Raw genomic sequence first — 27,036 nt, forward strand, 5'->3', positions numbered from 1 at the left:
CAAAACCGTACAAACAAGTTCTGTTTCTGGACCGTTTTCACACGACGACAGCATTTATATCTGTAAGGCAGTGGGGAAGTATCAATATCAGCTGTGGTTTTGCCTTTCCAAGGCCGCAACATGTAGAGAAACTAGGCAGGTCATGACTTAGCATCACAAATATCTGTCCTGTTTGAACATTAGTTTTGTGTTTTAGGCCTTATGTTGGACCAGAGACATGCAAACAAAAGAAAAACACAATCAGAGAACGGGTCTCAGGCAAGTGCAGGACGTGAAAAGTTCAAGGCAGATGGTGTTGGAAAAACCAGATTTCAGGAAACAACATTAATAATAAGGTCAAACATCTTAATGTGTTACAAAAAGCAGCGCAGTCCGATCTGTAACTCTTAGCAGACTTTCAAAGGGAAAGAAAGGGAAGGGAATGGAAGTCGTACCAGGAGACTGTTACAGCTGGAACAAAACCGACCCATCTCTCAAACATACCTTTGTTGCTTTTGCAGGTAACGCCTCCTAAAATTAATCAGCAAGCACCCTCTAGTGGACTTGTCAGGCAGTTATTGTGTTCATTTTTTCTTTAATTTGGTAATAAACTAAGGTTGTTTATTTTTTTTACTCTTGCAATCATGTATCGATTATCCTGTTTGCTCCTAATTGATGTGACTGTCGGCTGTTTTTTTTTTTTTTTAATTGAATTGTAGCATAGATAGACAGACAGACAGACAGACAGACAGATAGACGCTGCATTATAAGGTCAACGAGGCTATTCTGGCTATTGAGGCTTTAAAACAATTAGACCCAACATGTCAGGTCCTGATGTTTTATACGTTTTTGACAGACAGATAAAATCTATGAAACATGTTATATGTGCATAATAAACATTCTCAAACAAGAGACAGATCTCAGCCTCTTCAGTGCCACATAGATTCATCCTTCAAAAGGCGATCCAGGTCAACTCTTTAACCGTTGAATTTGACCAAAAGGACTAAAATCTTGGTGGCTTGGTGTCACCCACTCTGCAGTAATCCCATGGATTCAGTTCTATCCCAAGGTCAATTGGGAGTCTTTCATTCAACAATTAGGAAAAAAAATAAATAAAAAAATTGTTAATGAGACAAGGTAAACAAATTAATTTGAAGGTTGTTTTTTTTTTTTCATTTTATTGAATTAAGGCATTTGATAAAATATATAGGATATCTAATATTGGCATCATTTGACCTGGAATTAAGCGGACAGAATAAAGCAGAATTCAGATTGTGTAAAACTGCAGGAAACAATAAGTAAACATCCCGCTCCACCACCACGCAATGTAAATAAACCATGCACCAGCCCAGATTACAGACAAAACAAAACTGAATAGACATTTCCATCGGTGCTGTATTCTGAACGCACCCCCCTGAGGCGCTCAGCAACGGCACTGTGGGAAAAACTCGTTGAGGCGCTCCGACGTCAGAAGAACAGCAACCGATGAGTAAACAGCACAGATTAATGTATGCGTTAAAAAAAAGTAACAAAAGGCTGTGATAGCAGAGAGTTGCAACTCTCTTGAGAGGAAATGGTATATCTTTTCTTACTACAGGCGTAACATACAGTACAACATCTGGCAGGGTCTAACATTTTGCCTATGCCGTTGTCCAATCACTCGGCAGCAGGCTCCGGCGCCGCCTCCTCCGCTGTCACGTCCACGTCCACGTCCTCGTCGCTGTCCAGGCCGGAGCGATTGGTGGTGATACGTCTCAAATTGAAAGGAGACGAGCGTCTAGAGGAAGACAAATTATTTTCACAGAGAGGTTGCAGGTTAAAACCTCATGTATTCCGTTGTTCACTACAATCACCGAACCTTGTCTTCCGTTTCCCTGCCAAACCTTCTTATCCTTGTCTCTTATCCTGTTCACTTACATGCCGTAGAACGGATACCAAACGAGGTAAAACTTTAGTGTGACCATTATTCTTTTATTTTCTCAGAAACAAATCATCTTTGTGCTCTTCCACGGATCTCCTCATCTGTTCGACCTGTACCTTCAAGCTATATTTATCTGGAAGAAATCCGATATTCTCTGTCAGACACCCATCGTAAGTTTTTTGATATATGGGGACCCTTTATTGAATATATTCAAAGGGACAGACATCTCCTTCCAGACTAGCTACACTGGTCTATGGTACTCCAAGTGGACTCTGTCTCAAACTTTGAAAGCCACATCTCATCTGCACTTCGGACTCTTTTTTTTTTTTTTTTTGGACTGACATGCATAACTGCATCTTTTATATGCTCACACCTCTGTGTGCTGGCAGGTTTTTTTTGGTTTGTTTGTTTTGCTGTACAATGTCTGTCTAATTAAAACTCCAAAAACTAGAAATAAAATATATTAAAAAAAACACCCTGTACCTTCAGGCTTGAATGTAATGCGCAAAACCACACACACACACACACACACACACACACACACACACACACACACACACACACACACACACACACACACACACACACACACACACACACACACACACACACACACACACACACGTGAAATTTATGGAAAATGCAAAAAAACAAAACAAAAATGACAAAGAAAAACCCCATCATGCCACAGTGGGCAACTTATATCTCGGCTCTAACAAGTGTTGGGACTGAAAAGCTGGTTGTACTCAACGGACATAAAAGGAACGAACCTGATCTTGCTCTTCAGAGTGCTGACTTCTCGGGTCATTGCCTCTGTCGACTGGGTGGCGTCGTCCAGCTCTCTCTGGATCCTCCGACGGCAGGCTTTGGCTCTCGCCAAATCTTCTTCGGTCTCCTCAAGCTGATGTTTCAGCTGACGCATTCGGTTGGTTGTCTTCTCAGCCTGTGCGCAGATGCCCGAGTTAGTGCTCCGAGCAATACTGTCAGCCATTGAATTAGAGTTGTGCTCGCGCATCAAGGACATCTGCACAAGCAGCACAAGCACGAGAAGCCTTCAAAACAGCCTTGCCTGGTCTTTGTACTGCTCCGTGTTGCGCCTCTCGTCCTCACACTGCAGCAACACTTCCTTTTGCTTCTTTTCCAGCCGTCTCACCATTCTGGAGGCTTGGTAGCGCTCCCTAAAAGGAGTCAGGGCAATCACAAGGAGTTGAGGTCAACATAGAGTTAGGGCCTGTCCATCCCGTGTATGGTCAATACTGGACTGGAATAAGAATCAAATGTTAAATTCATTGGGCAAACTTGGCAATAAGTTCTTCATTATTCATGGTCCAGTGTGCAATACTTGGATTTTATATTGGTTAAAAGCTTCACATCCCGCCCATACATACATTAATAAAAGTGTATAATCGAAGTAGAATAAAAGCAATTTGGTTTTCCTTTCCCTTAGAATGGTTCTCATGTATATTTATAGAAGAACATACATCCATGCATCCTGCTACCAGTTAGCTGCCACGTTGCGCCGCCATATTTCTAAGGAAGCCTGGTGTAGACAATTCGGGCCGCCTGACAGCGCCTTTTGTAATTACAGCGATTATCGCGTCTTCAAATAACCGAGGTATTCAGGTTCAGGTGCGCAGGCCAAGACCCTGTAGTCCAAACTGTAACCACTTGATGTCGCTGTTTCTCACGCTGGACCTTCAAGTGCCCACGGCACTGATACCTACTTGCTCTCTATATCCAGCTGTTCCTCCAGCTGGGCGACCTTGGCCTCCAGGATGGTAATTAAGGATTTGTATTTGGACCTAATGGTTCCCTCAAGCTCCTGCAGCTTGAGCTTCAGCTCCTTGTTTTGGCGATCCAGTTGGGAACGAGCGGCCTCCGCCCGCTGAGTGGCGTTCCGCTCTGCCGCCAGCTCTGCGGCCGACTGCTCAGACTGAAGACACAACGCAGGGTCACTCAGCTTGACTTGGCATACGATTACAACCACTGAGTGCTCAGATGAAGGACTGTTGGTGCTGCGAGTGGGTCTACCTGCAAGGTGATTTTCTTCAGGCGTTCGTTAACAATCTCGGTGTTGAGCTGCTCTTCCTCCAGCTCGCCCTCCAGCTCGTTGATTCGGGCCTCCAACCTTCTCTTTTCATCTGCCAGCAGAGAACTAAAACAAAAGAAATGAGAAATAAAAGCAACAGCAACACAATTGAAGGTCAGATATAATAGTTACTTGACAAAAAGAAGACAAGAAATTCAGTTTTAAAAATATATGGCCAGAGTTAAAAACTTTAACTTTTTAACTTTTTTTTCTTTTTACAAAATTGTAATTGTAATTTGACAAAAGCGTAAATTGTGGTTTGCAGTTTGTGGAATTTGGCACAGGATTGAATTGAATTGAACAAAATGGGGTAGATTCTTTGAGGCCACACCTCTTGGTGTTGCTGCTGGTGATTTCGTCCTGCAGCTCGTCTCTCTCGGTCTGGGCTTGTCTCCTCGCCCTCTCAGCCGTGGCCAGATCCTGGAAGACGGAAATTTACACAACTGAGCCGGACCAGCCAACCTTTTCGACAACGGAGCCGCTCGCAAGCGTAAACATGAACGAATGAATGAGCCTTTATTGTCACATGCACCGAAATACACGCAAAATCGAACAATCGGATGGACTTGTACAAACCCCGTCCAAACATAGACAACACAAATACAATACGACGGGGTAAAGACGGGACCACAGGATTGGGCATTTAGTGCGGGATGCTGTTTAACAAACAGAACCAAGCAGTTGTAGGTGGTGCTAGTTTGAGTTGGTGGTCAGCCAGTACCTCTTGCAGGTGCAGGGTGTCTGCCTCCATGCCTTTGAGCTTCTTCTCATTCTCCTTGGCCATGGCCACGGCGTTGTCTCTGGACGCACGCAGCTCCTCATTCTCTCTCATCAGCTCTTTCATGTGGACCTGGAGAGCCAAGGCAGACCAGAGAACTTACACAGTTAGGAAATGCAGGAGATGCAAAAATGGTCTTTCTGGTCACTTGCAATGCAACCCTCGAAAAGGTCTTAAACTGGTTCATTTTTTTTTTAGTCACCTCGAGTTTTTTCAGCTGTTTGATGGCGTCGTCGCGACCCTTGTTGGCCGAATCGTTCTGGAGTTCCAGCTCCCTCAAGTCCATCTCCAACTTCTTCTTGGAGGAGAGGGCCTGACAGCGCTGCCTGCGCTCATCTTCCAGCTCGATCTCCATCTCGCGAACCTACGAGTGATATTCAGTCACTGTAGCCATGACTCACCCCCACTGCCCCGCCCCACCCCACCCCCCAATGTCCCCAGCAGTGGCACCTGTTTGACCAGCTGCTTCCTCCTCTCCTCGCCCTGCTCATCTCTGGCCTGCAGGTCTCGGTCAAACTGCGCCTTCATGGCCTGCATGTTGACCTCCAGCCGCAGCTTGGCGTCCTCGGTGGACTGCAGCTCGTCCTCCAGCTCCTCCAGCTGAGTCCGCATCTCCTCCACCTGCTGCTCCATAGCGCGCTTTGACCTCTCCAGCTCGTGGACCTGCAGGCGGCGGTGCACTGTTACTCTTTGATCAAGACGACGATGCAAAGATGGCGCTTTCGATTCGTGCAAGACGTTTTTTTCTGTGAGGCCTTGTGACACGGCACAAGGCCTCAGTGGCCTCTTACACTTTTTCCGACGTCATCTTTGGAGGACACCAAATCCTCCATCTCAGCTTTGAGCAGCTTGTTGGCCCGGTCCAACTCATCTTTGGCTTCCTGAAGGACCTCCAAATCACGAGCCAGCGTCAGCGCTTTGGTCTCCTTCTCTCTGGCTTCGGCTTCAGCCTTGTCCCGTTCGTCTGCATACTGAGTGGAGATGCTTTTCTCCTCAGCAAGCATCTTTACAAAGAGAGAGCGAGAGAGATAATCAATCACAAAGGCCATGCATAACCCCCTCTCAATGTTCAGACCTCAAAATGTCACTTGCAATTGGGATAAAACGGTTGATACCTGATCAAACTTCCTCTGCTTTTTCTCCAGGCTGAGGATGCACTGCCTCGAGTTGTCCTGGTCCAGGGTGAGGTCTTCCAGCTCCTGCTGCTGGCGGGTTTTGGTCTTGTCCAGCTTGTCGTAAGCCGCCTCCTTCTCCTCCAGCTGCAGCCTTGTGCTCTCCAATTCCCGCTGTAGCCGCTTGCGGCCATCTTCTGAACCCTGCAGGGACTGAGCCTCCTGCTCCAGCTTCTTCTTCAAGTCTGCCAGCTGGAGAGACACGCACGACGACAAGGAAGCAAAACCCAGTTTGCCCACTGAGCAAACTTACGCATGAACCAAAGGGGAACGTGTCTGAGAATTTCAACCCCACACATGAGAGCTTCCAACGGCCGACACGGTGGACTAACCTGACACTGCAGAGTGGAGACCTGCTTCTCGACATTTCTCTTGCTCTCCTCCTCTTCCTCCAGCAGCTCCCTCAGGTTGTTCTGCTCGCCCTCCAGCTGCCTCATGCGGGTGGAGAGGGACAACTTCTGACGAGTCTCCTCTTCGAGCAACTCCTGTGGCAAAGAGAGGAAAACAAAGCAAAAACATGCTGCGTGTCTTCTCCACCAGAAGCCTGTGTTGAGTTGAGTGCGACTCTGTTACGGATTCTCAGACCATGTTGCCATATTGAGGGCAGCACGAGGCATATTCATGCCTTGGCGTGAAACGCAGGAGTGTGAAGGAGGTTAGAGGAGCTGCATGGTTTAAAAACACTGCAAACCTGTGAATCCTGCAGCTGTGACCCTAAAGACGAGACGTCCTTGCTGGACTTGATGTTGTTCCCCTCGGCTTCAGTTAGGAGGCTGTTCACACTGTCCAGCTCGGACTGGAAGCAAAGAAGATTGTTTAAAAATTGAGCCTAACAAACAAGAAAAAAAGCCCCATTGTCGCTCCACAACTTCCCCGTACCTGCATTTTGACCATCCTGTCAGCCAACTCCTGCCTCTGCCGCTCACTCTCGCCATATTTGACCTGCAGGTCTTGAACCAGACTCTCTGCCTTCTTGCGACGTTGCTCCGATTCCCCTTTTCCTTGCGTCTGAGTGCTTAACTCGATCTGCAACTCGTTGTACTCGCTCTCCAGGGCCTGCTTGGCCTTGTCCACCGACGCCTTGTTCTGCGAGAGCGGGGAGCAGACGCGTCGCCGTGTTAATCAGACCAGTGACGAGCGCCGACCTCTTCATTTTTCTTCACCACAAAACCTGGTACCCTTTTGGCCTGTTCCAGCTGTTCGTTGAGGTTGTCGAACGCCTCATTGTGTTTTTGCTTCATGTCGCTGAACTGCTGTTCGTGGGCCCTGGCGTCCTCCTCAAGAGTCTTTTTCAAATGCGCCACCTCCGACTCACGTTTGGTCCTGGAGACACACAACGGAGACATTTCTTCACAGAAAAACAACGCCATCCAACCAAAGCCTTTGAATATTAGCATTTCAATTTCAGGTTGGCTCCTGTGTCCTGCCTCCTCCTATGTGTTATCATCCTGAATTTTACCTCAGCTCTTGCTGCGCAGCCGTTGAGTCTAACGTGTCTTCGAGCTCCGTCTTGAGGGCTTCCAACTCCTCTCCCAGGTCTCTGCGCTGTTTTTCAGCCTTGATTCGTGTCTGTCTCTCCATCTCCAGTTCGTCCTGCAGGTCAGAGTTTTCACCTTCCAGAGCCCTGCTCTTCTTCTGGGCGGAACACCTGGCTGCAGCCTCCTCCTCGATCCTGGGGACGAGATGGTAGACGGGTCAAAGGGACGACGGACAGAGGGAACGATAGGCTCAACTTTCATTGAAAACAAAACTAATGTGACACAAAGTGAATGGATCGAAAGCTACGACGGCTACGGCCTTCTTCCCTGTAAAGCACAGAAACTCTGTTTGGGCCTCTTTGGTTCCACTTTGTCAGGAGGAGAATTTTCAGAGTCAAAAACTCTTATCAACCATCTTTGTGGAACCATTTTTGCCAACTGCACAATTCTATCCAAGTATTAGTGCAGGGTGTAAGTATTTAAAGGTGTGGGTAACACTTTACAATAAGTACACACTATTAGGCATTAGTTGAGCATTGATAAATACTAAGTGCGTCAGTTATAAATCATGTTTCTGACATCTATTGGAAAGTAAATTTGAGAGTTTTTATAAAACATCTACCAACACATTCATTGAACCACTGAGCATCCTAGATGAGCTAACGAATGAAGAGTAAAACCTTTACAACTGTGTTTATAAACTACAAACTAATGAGTATTCGTGTCAGAAACATAATTTATAAATGATGCATTCAGTATTTATTCATGTTTAACTAATGCTTAATAGTGTGTACTTATTATAAAGTAAACCAAGATATTAGAGCCATAAGGGGAAATGAATAAAGGTATAACGATTATAAAATGTATACAGCAAAACTAAAATAACTGAGCAACATATACTGAGAGTTTGAGCACAATTTTTTGATCATTGCAAACCAGCGGAGCTGACCTTCACGAGTCAGTGGTGCATCAGAATGGCAGCAAAACTCACGCTTAGGCTTATCGATATATTATTAAAATATCATTTACCAACATTCTTCTATTCCTCGTTTTTTGGACAAACTTCCAAAAACTTGACAAGTTCAGTTTATCAAGCAAATCTGCGGGACTGAAGAAGCTCATGGCGCAACCATCAGAATCACAATCTCCGTCATTTTTCATATCACAAGCTCTTTTTTTCTCATTCATTCTTCAACCTGGACAGTGCAGCATGCAGCTCCTCTTCTTTCTTCGCCAGCTGAGCTCGAAGTTCATTGATTACGGCCTGTAATTCTGCAATCTGGTCACTGAGTTCAGAGGTGTCGCCTTCAAGTTTGTGACGATTCTTCTCCAAGTCCTGATGAGCCTTCCTCTCTTTTCCGAGACATTCTGCAAAACAGCGACCACAGCAAAATGAAAAGGCTCCAACTCACATTGACATTTAAAAAAAAAAGAAAAAAAAGAATATAAACAAAAAAAAGTATCTTCAATACCACTTTGTCGTGCACTCAGGGTTGTGGAACAAAAAATATATTATACCTCACATTTCAAATAAAATATCAGGGTGTGACTTTGACAATTTGTTCACCCTAAAAAACAAAATAAAACGGGGACCAGTGTGCTTGATCCTCGAACTGAGCCTTCATCAGGGCCAAGGCTGCAGTCCATGCTTCTTTACTTCTCAGAAACAGAGCTTACTTGCTTTTCAGGCACAGTATTTAATCGGAAAGTGCTGGGATTCCACCTCTCTAGTAATATCATAATCCCAAGAATAATGAAACAGAAAAATATTGAGTTGGACGAGTTCATCAACACCCGACTTGATACTCACCCTCCAAATCCTTGATCATGGCTTCGTGTTTATTCTTAAGTTTCTGCAGACTTTTAGACTTCTCTTCCTCCTCAGCCAAAACGCTGGTCATTTCTGAGATCCTCTCCTCACACTGTTTCTTCTCCTGTTGGTCGGCAGAAAATGCGAACAAAGATTTTCAGTTAGATCACCTGCTTTAAAAAAAAAAAAAGTCTCCTGACTTCAATGTCACAATATTTGACATCTGGTTAGAGAAGTAATGACACTAAATAAGATATCTGCCTCAGATGCAGTTTGACCCCTCGTTATTTGTCACATCTAACTTCACATTTGGCCCCAGTGTGAATGAACGCGTGCTGCGAGACCTTGTTCAATCTGTTGTTTTGGTCGTCCAACACCACGATCTGCTCGTCCATTGATTTAAACCTGGAATCCATTGAGACCTTCTCCGTCTGCAGCTTCTGCCTGGCTCCTTCCTCCTCATCCAGCTGCTGTTCCAGTTCCTGGATTGAAAAGATAAACCGCTCTGTGTGGGTGTGGTTTTGGAAAACAAACACTAATTTATTCATTAGGTATCACTGACTGAAATGTTTAGCTGCATCTTTTTTCTTTCGTCGTGCAGCTGTGCAGCCCGGTCTTCCTCCTCCTCAAGTCGGGACTCCAGGTCGTGGATGAACTCCTCCAGCTCCTGCTTTTTGGTTTCCAGACGGGATCGCATCTCCTCAGCCTCAGCACACAGCTCAGTCTCTGCCTGGAGCTGCTCCTGGAGCGTCTTATTCTGGGTGTGCAACTAGTGGAAGGGTGGAACAGTCAAAAGTTGTTCACCCCGCCAGAGTGTATGGGTGTGTTCACAACTCAAAATGTTGTCCACCGTGTGACAGGAATGGCTACCTGCTGCTGCACGCTCTCAATCTCTCTCATCCTCTCCTCGGCCAGCAGTTGGTTCTCCTTCACCTTGACCAACTCCTCCTCTTTGGCCAGCATCTCCTCCTCCTGCCGGGTGACTTGGAGCAGTGGCTTCACCTGGATGCCCCAAAATAAATCCAGTGTTATAAAATAAACAGTTTTATTTTTTTTAATGAGAGCATTTTTGTGTTCAGTGAATCTATGAAAATAGACTGAGGAGCAAAAAAAAAAAAAAAAAAACCCCTCAAATGATCTAAATCTGTGAGGGTCTGGTCAACCGACTCCTACCTTGGTGAACAGCCGCCACCATTGCCAGTTCCTGAGTTTAAGGTAGGCAACACAGTTCCGCTGAATCACTCTCAAGGCTGTTTGCTGCTGCTGTCGCCGAGCGAAGGATCTAGAGACACAGAAGAAAACAACTCATCATCATCATCATCATCATCATCATCATCATCATCTATAATAACAATAACAATAAATAACAAATGTGTCAAAGAAGAAAAAATAGATTCTCCACTGGATCCATCCAGCAACACATACTTGCGGGCCAGATATCCTCGGCAACAGGCCTGGAAGCTGATGATGACGTCGGTGATCTTCATGTCTCTCTCCTCCTCCAGGTGGGCCAGGACACCGGCTCTGAAGAAGACTTTGCTCTGACCAATGCGGTAAAGGTTGGAGTCCAACTCCAGGGTTTTGATCTACAGTGACAAATGACAGGTCAAGTCAGAGGGGTGTGACGTGGCGCCTCAGTTCTTCAGGCAGCGGCGTGAACAGTTCGTACCATGAGCTCGCAGGCCTGCTTGCCGTCCATGAAGCCCTTTGGGATGGCGTTGGGAGTGAGAATTTCGTACCTAAAAGAAGGACGCGCAGAAAGGAATTACTCAACTGACTTGACTCAAGACTCAGACTCAAGACTTTGAATTTTGTAATTTATATTATTTATAGATACATTTAAGAAAATGTAAATGCGTTGGTAAAATTAGTTATAGTGAGGAAAACACACTGACGTAAATGGAAAAACTTTGTAATAAAACAGGATTAAACGGTATACTTGTGACTTTAAGTACGTGTCAGCGAGAGTTGATTTCGTTTGTCACCTTTGTCTGAACTCCTGGAAAATGATGCGATTAGGGAAGCCCTGTCTGCAGATACGGATCCCCTCCAGGACTCCATTACATCTCAACTGATCCAGAACCAGGTGGGGCTCCAGTTTGCCAGCCTGAAGGACGGAGAAAATAACAAAAGGACAAAAAAAAAAAAAAAAAAAAGTCATTTGCACAATGTGGTGAAATTATTTATTATAATGTTTTACTCATTTTAATCCAAGATTCAAAATAGAAATTTCTGTCCACGGAAGAAATAACTGAGCGGTTGTATGAATAATTTTGTCTTTCCAAAAGCTGCAGTATGATGCCACTGTTTTTAACATATGTTTCTTTACCACTGACAACTTCAGTCTTTCCCACACATTAATTTATTTGATTGATGATTCATCAACTGTCATATGTTTTTCTATCCAATTTTAATTGTATTTTCTAACGCAGCGGTAAGCAGCAAGCGTGAGTTCCGTAATGCGGTGGCCTTTGCAGCTTAACTGAATGATGTCAAAATGAAATGATTTAGGTGCAAAAAACATCACAATTCAAAAAAAAATGTTTTTAAATTACAGACATTATTGCTACCCGTATGACTTTAGTTGACCAACTAGTTGCTTTTTTTTTCTTCTAAAATTTCATTCAATTTCATTTTCTTTGTAATTTCTGTAAAAATGTAGAACTAATTAGTCAGGAAACAGTTATTCAGTTAGCCCATCAGAGAAATACGGACTTGCTGCTCTGTGTCTTAATTGTTGTGTGCCGGGCCTCAACCTCTTGCCGTACAATTAACCACTGTGATAAATAAAAAATCTGATTCACACTTGACATTTGCCAACTGTGTGCAAGCAAATACGGAACTCCGGAAATTGCAACTGCAAAATTTTAATTTCTGACCTTCTTCTCGTGGTTGGGGATGATGCAGCGGACAAAGTTGGGGTTGGTGTTCCTCAGCGTGGTCATGAGGTTGCCCAGCTGCTCCTTATACAGCTGGCCCACGGTGCGGAACATTCCTCTCCGGGTTTTAAACGCCCCATGTACGGAGTCCATTCCTGCCACCTTATCCAGGCTAACGATGCGGTCCACTGTTGCGACACGTAGCAGAAGACGGAGGGAATTTCTTTAGGACTTTTCTTTTACAACTATACAATATTCACACTGAGATAAGGAACTAATGTCATGCTATATTGGCAGCCGTTTAAAGAAAACATCAAGACAAAGCAAAGTGTTCAAGGTTAAGTGTGTAATATTTGGAGATTTTGAAGAAGAAACAGCGACACCAAGTGGTTAACATTTTAGACTGCAGCGTCTTTCACACTGCCTGAACTACGGTGGCCTGCGCACCCAAACCTGGATACCTCGTCCACCTTCTTCTTCATTGGTTTGTTTGAAAACTCAAGCGTTCACCCTAATTACGAAACATGCTGTCAGGCAGCTGGATTGTCCACACCAGGCTCCCTTAGAAATATGGAGCTGCTTGATGGCAGCTAACTGGGAACAAGACCTTTCGGATATGTATATTCTGATATAGAACTATGAAAACTGTTCTAAGGGTAGGAAAAGCAAATTACTTTAATTGTACTGTAACTATACACTTTTAGTAATGTATTTATAGGCAGCATTTTAAGCTTTTACCAATAAAAAAAAACATTAATCAAGCCAAATATTACACACTGGAACTTTAACATTCAGCTTTCAGTTCATTTTAAGATTTGTTATTTATTTCTATCTTATCTGGGGTGTTTTTTTTTGTTTTTTTTTTAATTAAAAGTTTTTACGTTCACACTAGATGGCACGCATGAGAGATAAAAAAAGAAGAGGACTTTACTGTCTCTCCACAGGTCTGCGGTGAACTTGTCGGTGGACTGGTTGAGCAAAGTGGCCACGCACTCGTTCAGCGGATCCATGTTTTTCATCAACCATTCATCCGCTTTGTAGTCAACCTGCGGCAGAAGAGAACTGGGTTTGTGACAAAGGGCGACACAAAAAAGACACTGTACATCAAAATGTTGTCTCAACTTATTTATGTTGACCTTTTCCTGTGTGTGCATTTATCTCCGTCTTTTTCTTTAGGAGTTAATCTGTTTATTATTTGAATTTTGCTCATGCAAATTAACATCCGTTTTTGACGCAGCACTTGTACATTGTTACCAGTTGCTCTCTCTATCCCTCTCTCCCCCACCTCTCTCGCCCCTCACTTACATCCCCTTTCTACTCTCTTTCTCACTTTCTATCCCTCCCTCAGTCCGGTCATGGCCAGAATGTCATTGACAGGTAGTTCCTCAACCGACCTGTGTGACTCACGCTCTCGGGTCACAAGCTCTACCTTTGAGAATAAACCTGTCAGCCATCATAAAGACATTCAGACACATTTCTGCTCGTCATTTTGGCCGGACAGGACAAAATGTTGTCTGTACTTTGACTCTGGCTGGCATTGCAGAACTGAGGGAGAGTTTCGACCTTTCCGGCGTAGTGGATGATGCAGAAGTCCACGTCGTCCATGAGCTTCTTGGGTTTCTGGAACTTGGGGTTGTTGCCCTGCTCCGAAACCACCTTCTCCACAAAGCTCTTGTCGGTGGCTTTGGGGAACCAGCACTCCTCATCCAGCAGAGCCAGGATACCTGGAGGCCCGGCCTGCGGCGAGCAGCCACGGAGAGAAACGAGAACACACACGTTAGTCTGCGGCTCCAGGAGTCCCGACTGAATGTCCAAACCGCAGAGGAGGACGCATGCCTCGACTCGACTGAAAGAAATATGGGCGCCGTTAAAACATGGGCAACCTCTGCAGGGGCTTGTCGAGGCTTCCTGCAGGGCTCCACAATGCCACAGTCATTGCAACGCAAGTAGGGAGAGACACACAAATCAAGTCAGATTTTTTTTGTTTGTTTTTAAAAATTTAAGGGGAAGCAAAGCAAAAGCAGAATGTGACTGTCAGCTTAGTAGGACGCCTATGTATTTTATTTTTATTGTTGTCATTATGAATATTTTGATATTCACTGTGTTGTTGCGGATGTTTTTTAAGCTCTTAATGGTAAATGGACTGCACTTATACAGCGCTTTTCCAGTGCCTTCACTGTACCCCAGAGCGCTTTACAAAGGCCTCTCATTCACAGATTCACACACTTAATAAATGTGTTTCTTTGGGTAAAGGGGCAGACAATATCGGAGTCTTCTTATTTCTGCTCAGTAGTTCGTGATGTTTGTGCTAGTGCCCAATTGTCTTGTTTTAACCAAATTAATTAGATAAACATTTAAATAGTTAACGCAACACTGGGAGCCGTACTGGTTTCTCGATGAGGTTGATGCAGGGCTGCAGGTCCAGGCCAAAGTCGATGAAGCTCCACTCGATGCCCTCCCTCTGGTACTCCTCCTGCTCCAGGATGAACATGGTGTGGTTGAAGAGCTGCTGCAGCTTCTCGTTGGTGTAGTTGATGCACAGCTGCTCAAAGGAGTTCAGCTGGAGGAAGGAAAAAGAAGAAAGCCCAACAGTCAAGGAGTGTGCAGCAAAAGACAGACAGGCTGGAGATAAGCTAACTGAATGCAGGCTTATGACGCAAAAACATAGGTGAGTGTATTTTGGTTCCACCGCTCCAATGATCAATCCCAACACCAATGTAAGTTTTACCACTGTTGGTATTGTGTCAATATAATCAGATTTCAGACGTCACTCTATCCCCATCCTGCAAGAATTATTGGTACACCACAGGGATGGGCAAACTATGGCCCAGGGGCCATATGCGGCCCGTTAAGCTTTAAATCCGGACCACCAGAAATTCTATTAATAGTCAGTAAGTCATAAAATAGCTGTATTTCATAATTCTTTTTTCAGTGGGGCTTCAACAACGCATAGTTTGTTGTAACACATGTTCATTTTCAATTGACATTAGGGCTCGTTTATTCTCGTCACTGTTTGCAAATTCACCTCAAAGATTTCAAATCCGGCAATGTCAAGAATGCCGATGAAGGAGGCGCCCTGCCTCTTGGTCTTGTCCAGGGCCTTATTGATCCTCATCACCAGCCAGCGGAACATCCTCTCATAAGAGGCTTTGGCCAGAGCCTCGATGGCGAACTCTGCCTGCTCCTGCGTCTGGGCCTTCTGGACATAGTCTCGACCAACCTGGAGGGAAAAAACAAGAGCAACAGAATGTAAATAACCTTAATATGGAACAATAATCAAATAAGTGAAGGAGTTCTAATAAAAAAAAAAACAAGACGGAATACGCCTAGTGGCTTGACGAGAAGCGTTCAAAAGAAAGGTTTTGATATAATAATAATACATTACATATATATATATATATGTATATATACACATACATACATACAGTACATACACACATACATACATACAGTACATACACACATATATATATACATATATATATACAGTACTATCCAGAAAATAAGAATATCCTAAAAAGGTTGCTGTATTTCTGCAATTCAACTTTAAAGGTGAATGTGACATATTATATAAAGGAATAATATGCAAGTCAATATATTTCAAGTTTGTATTTCTTTGGATTTTGCTGATCAGGTCTTGCAGCTTAAAAAATAAAAAAAACTCAAATTCAAATATTCAGAAAATTAGAATATTAAATAAAGTCAAATCTTTATGAAAATCTTAATCAGCAAAGTTACAACAAGGAACTGCTTGAGATGTCAATTTGAGTGTAATGGCTCAATAAAATTTGTTGGTTTCATCTTTTATGTTAAATTGCCAAAATAAAACAACTTATACTTGATATTCTAATTTTCGGGTACTACCTATATATACACATACAAAAATATACAAACAAATAAATCAAATGCTGTTTAGAGTAAAATAAATAAAAACAAGATTAATATAAATGGTAGTGAAGTGAGCCACATTAAAACAGCAACTAAACACTGAAAGCAGTGTAGATGCATTTTAAGCAGTGATTTGAATGATGGCAGTCACAAAGCAAACCTTAATTCTGGGAGACAAGATGGCCTTGGTGAACTCGGTGACGCTGATGCTTAGGAGGTGGCACACTTTCTGAGCAGCTGCGGGTGAAACGGCACTAGTTAGACTGGAGTGGGTTTGGAAGGCAGTAGTGCGTTAGAGTGTCTCTGTGTGTGTGACACTGCGTGCGTGTGTGTCTCAGCACCGGTGTCGTCGGGCATGGACGCTTGATCGGAATGACGCTCCTTCTTGAAAGTCATGTTGCCCAGCTGGAGCACAGCAGACACCACCTTCAGCAGACCTGACGGACGAGGGGCAAAAAGTCAGCGCACAACGCTGGCAGTGTGTGACGCCTGAGCAGACGCTACAAATAAATACAAAGGTTGTGAGTCCGAATGGAGCTCAGTTTACCCATCAAACACAACGAGTCAGAAAGTCAAAAAAGTACCGATTCTTTCATCTTCTGGGACGTTCATGATCTTGAAGGCTTCGACGGTCTCGGCGAACAGATCCGTGTCCTGCAGGCCGGGAATCGTCATGTTTCCACTGGACAGGAAGCGGTAATTGCTGAAATCCTCCAAGCACAACTCCGCTAGCAGTAAAAAAAACAAAACAAAAAAGTTACATTATTGACAAATGAATTGTTTTTGAAAGTCAGTTTTCAACATGTTATGGATCATTGTAACTTTTGTGTGATAATTTGGCATTTGAAACAACTGGAAATAATTATGGATGTCATCTTTGGATTGGCTCGAATTTCTATTTTAATGCAATTTAAAAAGAAAAGGAAATGGTGACTACGAGTGGTTTGAAGTCAAGTCATAAAATCCTGCAAAGCTAAGAATCTCTTCTTGATTCACATTCCAGCACTTGATCGCAGTGCCCCCTACATGGATTATCATCATCTTTCCGATTATTGTGCAGTGAACGCATCCTTTGTGTCGGAATGGTGTCGTCACATCCCACCAGAACAACAAACTCAACAGCATATTAAACACTGCCACTTCCTGCAAAGGTGATTTTTGGTGCGACTCAGCTGTGATGGAAAGTGAGGGAATGCTGGGAAGTCTCTCACAGCGCAGTTTTTCGCCGGCCCCCGACAACAAGTAGTAGAAGATGTGGAAGCTCCGCTCCTCTTTCGCTTGACGGATGGCCCGAGACTTTTCCAGCAAATCTGGTCAGGCTGGGGTCAAGGACGAGCGTAGCGTGGAAACAGAACCTCACCCAACACCGTCACCTCATTCAGCCAAATGAACGATAATGAAATCATTACTGTCAACCATGAGACTGGAGGATGATTGACTTTAGCCTGAAGGCCACCCAGCAGGTTGATCCGGTTGTGTCGCAAATGTGAAAAGCACCTCGAAGGAAAAGGATACAAGTTTCAATGTTGGCGCCGACAATGTAACCGTTGACGTCAAAGTTTATCCTGATGAATTTTCCCTGCCACACAAAAACCGACAAGAGTTCAACAAAAGGAACTGCAGACAGTGAAGAAACAAAGGAAGCATTTTTCAATTATATTTGCATTTCTAAGTGATCTGATTCTAGGGAGCATTTCCAAAAAAATAAAACGCTCGCAGATGCCTTCTTACAAATCTGGAAGAGTTGTCATTCTTGACGGTCTTTGCATTGCCGAAAGCCTCCAGTATGGGATTAGCCTGCAGTAGCTGTTTTTCCAGTTCCCCCTGTCAGAAGAAACATTATCAGAACCACCTCCAGGTGCATTTTGTCAGCGACAAAAGCCAAGCAGAGTGTGAAGCATGCATTGTCTTGGAGTACTACAGATATTCCCTGGGTTACAGACAAGGCATAAATGAAATATAGTATTCATTGTATATTGTAAGAGTCCGGGAAGCACATTTAAAGACACACACACACACACACACACACACACACACACACACACACACACACACACACAGACACACACACACACACACACACACACACACACACACACACACACACACACACACACACACACACACACACAGTTATTTGTGCGACACAACAAAAGCGACATGCGAGCCAGTCAGCTAATAGTAGGTCAGCCACCACCCACACAAATACAAGTCTGTCAAGAGTTCCGCTTATCTGGGTGATAATAATCATGGAAATTTTGAAGAAGCAGGCTCAGTACTCGAGGCTAAAGAGCCATGAGAAACTAGTGATGTGCATATCGATATTTTTATCGATATATTGATCGCTAGTCAGAGTATAATTTTGTATCGATTTAAAAAAAAAATGCATTGAGGGTTTTTTGGCCCCACTTTTCAAACGGTGCACGGTGTGATTTATGCAGCAAGAGAGTGTCACACAGGAGCAACACCAGCAATTTCTGTCATAAATATACTAACGGTATTGTGATATTTAACTTTTAATGTATTGAAAAAATGACATGGCAAAAAGTGTATTGATATCGATATTGATATCGCAATATCGACCTCAAAAATAGTGATTATTGTATCGAATTTGAAAAATATGTTATCGCCCATCACTACGAGAAGCAAATATCCATGTACAAACTGTGGGCTGACTATCAAAATGAAGCCTTCAGGTAGCTGGCTTTGCTTGGTTAAGTGCAAAAAGCAGACGCAGCAATGTTCAGTGTTAGTGGAAGACGCTCGCGTTGCATAAACGCGTCTTAACCTGCCAGTGTGACCAACTCGTGCCTTCAGGCGTCATGCAGCACAAACAGACAGGACAGTCAGACTTTATAGTCTTATTCAATCAATACAACAACAACAATTTTTTTTCTCCATGCAAATAGAGTTTAGGACGCTTGCTTGAAAAGCACACTACTGCTTGCTGTTAGTACGTGAGTGTGAATGGCCAGACACCATGCAATGCTGTTTGAGAGCGATTAACTCACATGGGAAAAAATGGCAGTGCCCTATAGAGAGTAAAAAACAAAACAATTCATTACGTTACATTGCACAGACAAATTGCAGCACAGTAATGACGTTCAGTGTGCGGCACGCCGGTGTCAAATGACGGCTCGATAAGGAAGTCGTTCATCAAAAACTTTCATGTGAAGTCTTGTGCAGCAACCCCGCAATCCTCAACTACGCAACAAGTACAGACACACTGTGTTCAGCATCACTTGAGGTCAGTGCTGCGACAGGCCGAGGCCTGCGGGAGGAATGTGTAGTTGCGCAGAGCGAGTTGACGTTGCTTGAGGCAGAGGTAGACAATAAGGGAAATTTGGTTTAAAGCAACACACAGGTTTGCAAATCGCTTACGCTGGGTTTATTTTCACTTTGCATACAATCCACGATCGATCCACGAGCACGAGTGTGTTACTGTTCACTGTAGTTTGCTGTCGTGGAGGCTTAATGGGAGACTGCAGGCTGATCAGTAGAAGCAGCGACAGGGCTGTTGCCCGGCGCTGTTGCGAGTGCTCGTCTGCACCTCACGGCAGCTCAGGTTGCAAGGTGTGGGGGGGCGTTTAGAGCTGTGACCCATCATTTTTGGAAACGCTGTGACATCAGCGTTTCCAAAAATGATCGTTTCGGCATTTCCACAAAGCCGGGCGAGGAGGCGTTCGGCGGGAGCGGTTGAGATGTGTTTAGGACCCACGGAGAGCACAGCGCCGGCGGTCTTGGATCGGGATCATGTAACGTGTTAGCGGTGGCTATCGAGACGACTTCACAGAAGTAATGTAATGTAAGTAAGTAAACACAGACCCACTGGGAATTAATGTGAAATTAGATTTTTGTATTTGTTTTATTTTTTGAGGGCCCCACCGGGCCAGTGGTTGGAGCGTTCTGGTGACCCGGACGGTTTTTAAAGTACGCCCAGGCCGCAGGGCCAGTTATATTGTTGACCCCAGGTTATAGGGGAGAGACCAGCGAGCGTGGCTGTTCAAATGAATTCAAGATGCACTGCACTCAGAGAGGATATGTTCTGAAATGTTCCCTGATGAAAGGAATTCTTTACAGACCTGATCTTTCTTGGACTTGGACGAGGCAATGTGGGCCAGATACTGGATGACCTTCTTGGTGTTCTCAGTTTTCCCTGCTCCTGACTCCCCGCTGTTTGACACACAAAAAAAAAAATACCCCCTTGTTAGTGGACTTGGAACTGTAATACAGAGAGCGATTCTGATCATGCGGCTGTACAATAAACAGAATGACTCATTAGCTCAAAATATTAAAACCTTAAACCATATAAGAAACCAATAATGAACTTTGAACTATTGGGCATGAGTAAGGAAACCTGTGATTCAACACCACACACACAGGCATGTGTTTTACACAAAACAACTAGCGAGTCAAAATAGAGAGCTTGATGAGTAGGTTTGGACACAAAAAGTTAAGTTGTGTTGTGTGTGCAAGTGGCAACAAGATAACATCATAAACGCTGCCGTTAAAATACACGGAAATCTCAAACTTGGAACCAGTCGTGTAGAGAAAGTGTGGCTCAGACAGTGTGAGTCAATGAATACAGCTAATATGAATTCATACATATTGGCTGTATGAGACTACATGGACTAAGGTGCAGATGCGGCACGAGCAGCGTAACCTACGTGCACAGGATGGCCTGGTCCTCGCGGTCTGAGAGGAGGAGGGGAAAAAAGAAAAGAGGAAAATTTAAAAAAAAAAAGTTATTTATAAAGCTGAAACATTGAGTGACACCAGTGAGCTGTAAAATATGCTTATTTGTTGGCATCACCAATTGAAATAAAAACTGTTAGACCAAAAGTCAGGCTTAAAACACATTCTTATCACAGGAAGTTTGGGTAATTTGACTTCAGTCAAATAAACAGAAAAGGTTATGCAAACAAAAAGTCAACAGTGGGAAATGTCATTGTCTTGAAAACTAGTCATGTGACCCTTTTTTTTAGGAGTCCTCACGGTCTTGCGACGTCAAAATGTGAACAGCATGAAATCAAGAGAACACTTAAGTCAACTCGTAGATGTGTTTTCTTCCCGTTAATCAACAGTTGGACGCGGTCCTTCAAAAGTTCAGAGAAGGTCAAAGGTTATAGTGCACTTTAGCAATTCTTTAAGCCAAAAAGAAAGAGCGGGTACCCTGCATCATGCTCCTGTAGGCTGTGTCTGTGATGGCGTAGATGTGCGGGGGCATCTCGTGTCTCTTCTTTCCCTTGTACATGTTCACGATGTCCTCGGTGTAGATGGGCAGGTACTTGTACGGGTTGACCACCACGCAGAAGAGACCCGAGTACGTCTGCCGTGAAAGTGAAGTAGTTGAGTTCGGTTGGGGAGGGGACGTCAGCCCGACAACCCGGTGCAAGCGCTCCCGTCCCACTACTCACGTAGATAAGCCCGGAGTAGTAGCGCTCCTTCAGGTTGTGCAGCACCGAGGCCTCGTTCAGGCAGGTGAGCTCTGCCATGTCCTCCACCTTGTTGAATTTGGGCGGGTTCATCTTCTGGATGTCGTCCTTGCTCACCGTCACCTGGCATTAGCATAGGTGACACGCAGCAGTTACACTGTCATCTCCCCGACAGCACCGAGTGGGGCAGGGGGTCTAACATGGAACTCGTAGACAGGTCGTTAAAGGTCCAGTGTCCAGTCGTTAAAAGTTAAAGGTCCAGTGTGTAAAATTTGGCTAATCCAAAACATGGATTTTTATATTGGTAAAAGCTTAGTATCGTGATATACTGCCCATGAATACATTAATGAAAGCATATAGTCGCGTATAGTTCAAGTGCATACTCGCAGTACAATAATACTGCTTGAATGTACATAGATCAATGGTCTTGCTCCCAGTTAGCTGCCACCTTGCACAGCCATATTTCCAAGGAAGCCCGGTGTGGACAATCCAGGTCACCCGACAGTGCTGTTCATATTTAGGGTGAAATCTGCGTCCTCAGATAAACCAACGAAGAAGAAAGTGAACGACACATCCGAGTTTGTATGCACAGGCCACCAGGAACCCTCTCGAGCTTGCCGTAGTTCACTGGCAAGCTTGGGACATCGATGGGTGAGCGAATGAGCGCTGTGATCTAAAATCTGACCACTAGATGGCAGAATTTTACACACTGTACCTTTAAGGGTCAACAACAGTACAGATGTTCCTCACCTTCTTGCCGGTGTCCATCAGTTCCACCACACACTCCTCTCCATGCTCCTCCTTGATGGAACCTGACTCGAAGCCGAGCTTCTCAGATGGGACCCACACCAGCTTCTTGGTGGACCAGTCAGCCTGGGCCAGAGGGTTGGCCACCCCGCTGCGGTCCCCATACAGGAACTTGTCTGCGTCAGACATGGTGGCTAGAAGGGACGGCAGAAAGGACATTTTAGGGAGGAGAGGAAAAATAATGTTTTTTAAAGGACACAAATGGCTTCATGTGAGGTTAAAATGCCGCTTTCAAGCAGAGTTCAGTATCAGTCCAGGTGCTTTAAGGGCAGTGGACCTCAATGAGCGAGGAATCACGTAGTACATACTGTATACTTTGTTACTGTACTTGAGTAGATTTTTTTTTTAGGTATCTGTGCCTTACTCGAGTATTTCTTTTTCTGACAATGTTTTACTTTTACTCCCTACATTTGTACACAAATATCTAAGACACACAGTCTGGTCAAAGTAATTCACTAAAGAAATCTATCATAGTTGAAGTGGAGTTGTTGCCTATTTGAAGTTGATGTTGTGTATCATTTTAGAATAGCTCTGCTTTGGGGTCACTGTTCACGATGTTTTCAGGACAGAGAAAAATAAAAATGTGGAAAATAACATGTTATTGTTATTAAAAGTATAAACATCCAATACTGGAAGACTGAGAAAAATGTTTTTACGTTTTTTACTTAAGAACCTGTACTTTCTTACTTTTACTTGCATGAAGAAGTTTAATCTGTACTTTTACCATCACCCGAGTGTTTTCTTTTCAGCAGTATCCATACTTTTACTTTAGTACAGAAAGTGAGAACTTTTTCACTACTGTTTGAGAGCAAACAGAGCAAAAACTTGTTTTACACAGTTGCTTCCCTTTGACAATCAGACAAATCACATTCAAGCTCTTCACTGGAACAATCTAGGTTTCACTGCAGGGGGTTTATGAAGGTAAATAAATGATGAATAAACGCAATGTCATTTGTTTTTCATCTATCAGGACTGAGTTCAGGGAAGCAGCTGTGAAAGGCTTCCGTCTACATCTGTTACTGCAGTTCAGAGTTAATCAGTCCTGGAAACAAACATGTCTGAAGCCGCTTGCGCAGTGATACAAATGATTTATTCAGTCATAAATCCGTCACTTCACTTTTATGAAAACCGACTTGGTGGCTTTCACATACTTTGCATTTTATGTCGTCCTCCTACTGGAGGGTTGGTGTAATGCTGTACACACTTCCCATCCTCTGACAGCGCATGAGAGGGACACAGACCATCCACCACATCAGGCAGTGAGTTATTTCAATAATTATTAAAGTTATTAGAACTTGCGGCGTCACAATGCCGCTCATTAGACTTGACGTTATGTTTGATTGTTGGGTTTGAATGATGGTGATTAGCTGCGCCGTGAGACTTTAACATACACAAGAAGAAGGTGGTGAACAAAACCCACTTTGAAGAGTGTGTGACAGGAGTCCCACCACTCAACATCTGCTCTGCTTCTGTGTCTTTGTTTTACCAGGATCAGCACAATCTTCGAGTCGGAACACTGACGGAATGGGATGAATTGTGATCAGTGTCCATCAGCGTGTTGAACCTCACCCAAATTCATGACCTGAGGCTAAACATGATCCAACAAACTACAGGTGACTTTACGCAGGCCCCGGCAGTGCAATAACTTCATCCTTCCTTTCCTCTCTTGCCTGCAATCCTTCTTCGCCTACTCATTACATAGAATGCCAAAAATTCCAGACACTCACTCACTCTCTCTCTCACACACACACACACACACACACACACACACACACACACACACACACACACACACACACACACACACACACACACACACACACACACACACACACACACACACACACACACACACACACACACTTACTTTAGAGCCACAACTGCCTCCTAAATGTGCAATAGTCAATAAATGTGAGTTGAAGCCAGAGGAACAGCAACCAGCTGTGTGCATTGAAAGCCTCTTGTGGTGCAGGTTATGTAAAAAAAAAAAGGTAGAGATAAGGTCAGTGGAGGGATGCTGCTGTGCAGGCAGAGAGGCGGGAAGGAATGTCAGGAGCAAGTCTGGGCAGAGAGGGAGACCACACCCCGCAAACAAGACTCGCTCATCTGTTCTTTTGCAGGAGACGAGCAAAAACAATAAATACATCTCCTGGACTATTAGGTGTCAGCAGTTTGAACTTAAAATGTATCAATGCATTTTTAAAAGTGATTTGTTTGAAAATTTAACTAAACTAAACAATCAATATCGAGATTTCACAAATCAACTTCAACTTGGCTTCATCTAAAATATTTTTTTTTGTTTGTTTTCAAAATCATGACAAAGTTTTACAATAAGGTGAAATTATGTTGCGATATAAGAAGCACCTTTTTCAGACTAAATCCAATGCAAGTTAAGTCAAAAATAAAGGTAAAGCTACTTTGTTCAAGAGAGGCACACACCTGGTCTGGACTGCATGAAACGAGATGCAAAACAGTGTTGCGCCAGGATAGAGAAGCACGCAGACAGAGCAGTGTGTGTGTGTGTGTGTGTGTGTGTTGGTGTGAGGGATAAAAAGATCAGTGGAGCCAGTGCCTCCTGTGTCACTCTTAAGTTCATTATGTGCTCAGACTTTAAAGTGAGAGGACGTAACAAACGTGAGGGTGTGTCAGAGAGAGTCTCACAGTGACTGCAGGTCTGCGCGGGGGTCCCGGACGCATCATCAAAACTCATAAGAGAGCAGGGAGAGGGGGGGAGGAGGGGGAGGACCGGGTGAACAACTTGTGACACCCACATGTGGCTGTGTTGATGAAGCCACCTGTGAAGCAACTTCCTCAGGAAGTTGTGAAAAGCCTGCTGTTCCATGTGACGATAAGATGAGTCATGCTAAGTATGAATGTGTATGAATGTGTAACGTAATTGGAGGTGTGTGTGTGAGTGTGTGTGTGTATCCTTTATTCATATTTGGAGAAAGGGAGTGAGCTAACAAGTGATGCTTCCTCTTCCTCCTTTTCAAATAAGTTTGATTCGATTTTAATCATTTTGCTTCCTTAAAGTTTCTTTCTGTATTATATGCTGTTGGGGGAGTTGCTTAAAAGCAGTTCGGCAGCATTGTCAGATTTGCATATTAAGATAAAAAAAAAATGTAAATTCTGTCCCGATAAGTTTTCCGCTGTGTTGCAACTCGGTGTCCAGCGCCAGACAACCAACCTGAGCTGCACACCAGGAAAGAAGAAACACAGAGTCTCAGGCTGAAAACTGAGTGTCCTGGAGGAGCGGCGTGTTTAATCACGCAGGGAGACGATGGCCACAGATCATTTCACCTCGTTAACCTCAGCAGCTTCCTCGGCTGCAGCAGCCTCGTCCCCAGATTGTGCTGCGTTCTCCACGGCGCCTCCTGCTCTTGGCCGGGAGACAATCCCCATCGCTTTAGCCCCGGGCCTGTGGGGCCCTGACCCCACATAGAGGGCACGGGCCCGGCCATCTGCAGCACAGCTACTGATACACAACACACAGCGACTGAGGTGGAGATTGTCACGGCAGTCTGGCTTCAAAACCAAGTGGCCTCTTTCAAATGCTGGCTGAGGGAGCATTATTCATTACTAAGTAGTACGAGTAGTAGTAGTAGTAGTAGTAGTAGGACAAACTTAATGGGGGATAATCGGATCTGATTTTCATTCCGATTTTAAAAAGACATGCAGTATATTTGGCTCTAGACGCACACCGTGGATGCACAGCCACGTTGTCAGGGAAAAACACAGACAAGAGGCACCAAGCGCTCGTCTTGGCTACTAGACAGTGTATCCCGGGGGCAGACTTGCAGACAGTGAAGGGGTGTGGACGATTGCTACAGAGAGACAATAAGGTGCAAGTTTTTACATTTCAATAGAGCACAAGCAAATAATGTCTATGCTTCGATTGCGTACCTACTGGCAGTACAACGGCTGGCAGTGACATTTTGATTTGCACACTTTGGAGACAGTTGTAGAGGGGCGGGGGAGGGGGGGGGGGGACCTAACCTTAAAGCAATAACATCTATCTATCTGTCTATACGACGATGTATAAAACACAAATCAACCAACTAAGAAAATAAACGCGCATGCGCGGCTGGAGGAGGTGCCCTTTAACGAGATCGCCTGGCCAGGTGCGCACCTCCTTCTCTCCTAAATTGAACAAACCACGATTGACTTTCTACTCAACTGTCGGAGTTCCATTTTCTAAAAACAAAAAAAAAAACAAAAAAAAAAAACACATTCATATCACTTCACCAGCAGTAGCGCGTCACTCACAGCCAACAACTTGTCACGTCTGAAAAGAACATTTCACACCGCCGCAGCTGGCTTCTCTCACCGCTACAGCAACGACAGCGCAAGGCGAACACACCTGTTTGTTCCTCAGCTGCAGACACTGGAAGCTGAGCTCAACTTCTCCTTCTTCTCCTTCTTCTTCTTCTTCTTCTTCTTCTCTCGTCCGCAGCGAACTTCCTGCCAGCGAAGTCAACACCAGCTGCTGTGCTCCTCTCCGCTCCTCTGCTCTCCTCGGGCCGGGCGTGGCTCGGCGGTGCGGAAGCTTTGCTTGTTTTACCGCCCATCATCCGCCCATCTCCGCGCGATCACAGGTAAGTGAACTCCCCGCCCCCGCCAGGCCTGAGCTGCGTTCAAGAACATCGCGTTGAACAACAACAACAACAACAACAACACACACACACACACACACACACACACACACACACACACACACACACACACACACACACACACACACACACAACCCATCTCACTTAATTGGTGTTGATTGCTTTGGTCGCAAGGTTTAACATGAGT

General features: G+C 44.4%; 1 protein-coding gene across 2 annotated transcripts; it reads right to left on the bottom strand.

The window, feature by feature from the left end:
* Positions 1-1,268: 1,268 nt before the first annotated feature.
* On the bottom strand, positions 1,269-26,768 carry LOC142880246 (myosin-9-like). 2 transcript variants are annotated; one of them, XM_076014023.1, is made up of 43 exons: positions 26,597-26,768; positions 22,180-22,370; positions 21,412-21,552; positions 21,167-21,323; positions 20,662-20,689; positions 20,077-20,167; positions 19,006-19,026; positions 17,726-17,818; positions 17,510-17,573; positions 17,206-17,304; positions 16,579-16,722; positions 16,336-16,431; positions 16,155-16,231; positions 15,132-15,326; positions 14,493-14,666; positions 13,670-13,843; positions 13,038-13,152; positions 12,107-12,294; positions 11,213-11,334; positions 10,897-10,966; positions 10,653-10,813; positions 10,401-10,509; positions 10,098-10,229; positions 9,790-9,996; positions 9,572-9,709; positions 9,228-9,351; positions 8,614-8,785; positions 7,399-7,611; positions 7,118-7,262; positions 6,819-7,025; positions 6,631-6,735; positions 6,272-6,424; positions 5,883-6,131; positions 5,559-5,771; positions 5,218-5,430; positions 4,970-5,131; positions 4,711-4,839; positions 4,321-4,409; positions 3,932-4,055; positions 3,625-3,833; positions 2,970-3,078; positions 2,671-2,843; positions 1,269-1,756 (listed from the first exon to the last, which is right to left on the bottom strand). In XM_076014023.1, the coding sequence occupies exons 2-43, from the start codon at positions 22,363-22,365 to the stop codon at positions 1,636-1,638; spliced, it is 5,892 nt and encodes a 1,963-aa protein (XP_075870138.1). In that variant the 5' UTR covers positions 22,366-22,370; positions 26,597-26,768; the 3' UTR covers positions 1,269-1,635. The 2 variants fall into 2 exon arrangements, with proteins under 2 accessions (XP_075870138.1, XP_075870147.1); XM_076014032.1 differs by lacking the exons at positions 1,269-1,756; positions 2,671-2,843; positions 2,970-3,078; ... (1 more) ...; positions 3,932-4,055; positions 4,321-4,409 and having other exon boundaries at positions 4,815-4,865.
* Positions 26,769-27,036: the final 268 nt, after the last annotated feature.

The sequence above is a fragment of the Nelusetta ayraudi genome, unplaced genomic scaffold (genome assembly GCF_046127955.1).
Source record: "Nelusetta ayraudi isolate G7.1 ecotype Tasmania unplaced genomic scaffold, CSIRO-AGI_Nayr_v1 ptg000006l, whole genome shotgun sequence".
Classification (NCBI taxonomy): Eukaryota; Metazoa; Chordata; class Actinopteri; order Tetraodontiformes; family Monacanthidae; genus Nelusetta; species Nelusetta ayraudi.

Bases quoted from the DNA above. Each gene is read 5' to 3' on its own strand.
- LOC142880246 (XM_076014023.1), bottom strand. From the start codon at position 22,365: ATGTCTGACGCAGACAAGTTCCTGTATGGGGACCGCAGCGGGGTGGCC. The intron at 4,056-4,320 runs GTGTGGCCTCAA...CTTTTGTTTTAG, and splicing joins ACCAGCAGCAACACCAAGAG to TTCTCTGCTGGCAGATGAAA. The intron at 3,079-3,624 runs GTAGGTATCAGT...GACTCCTTTTAG, and splicing joins CAGCTGGATATAGAGAGCAA to GGAGCGCTACCAAGCCTCCA.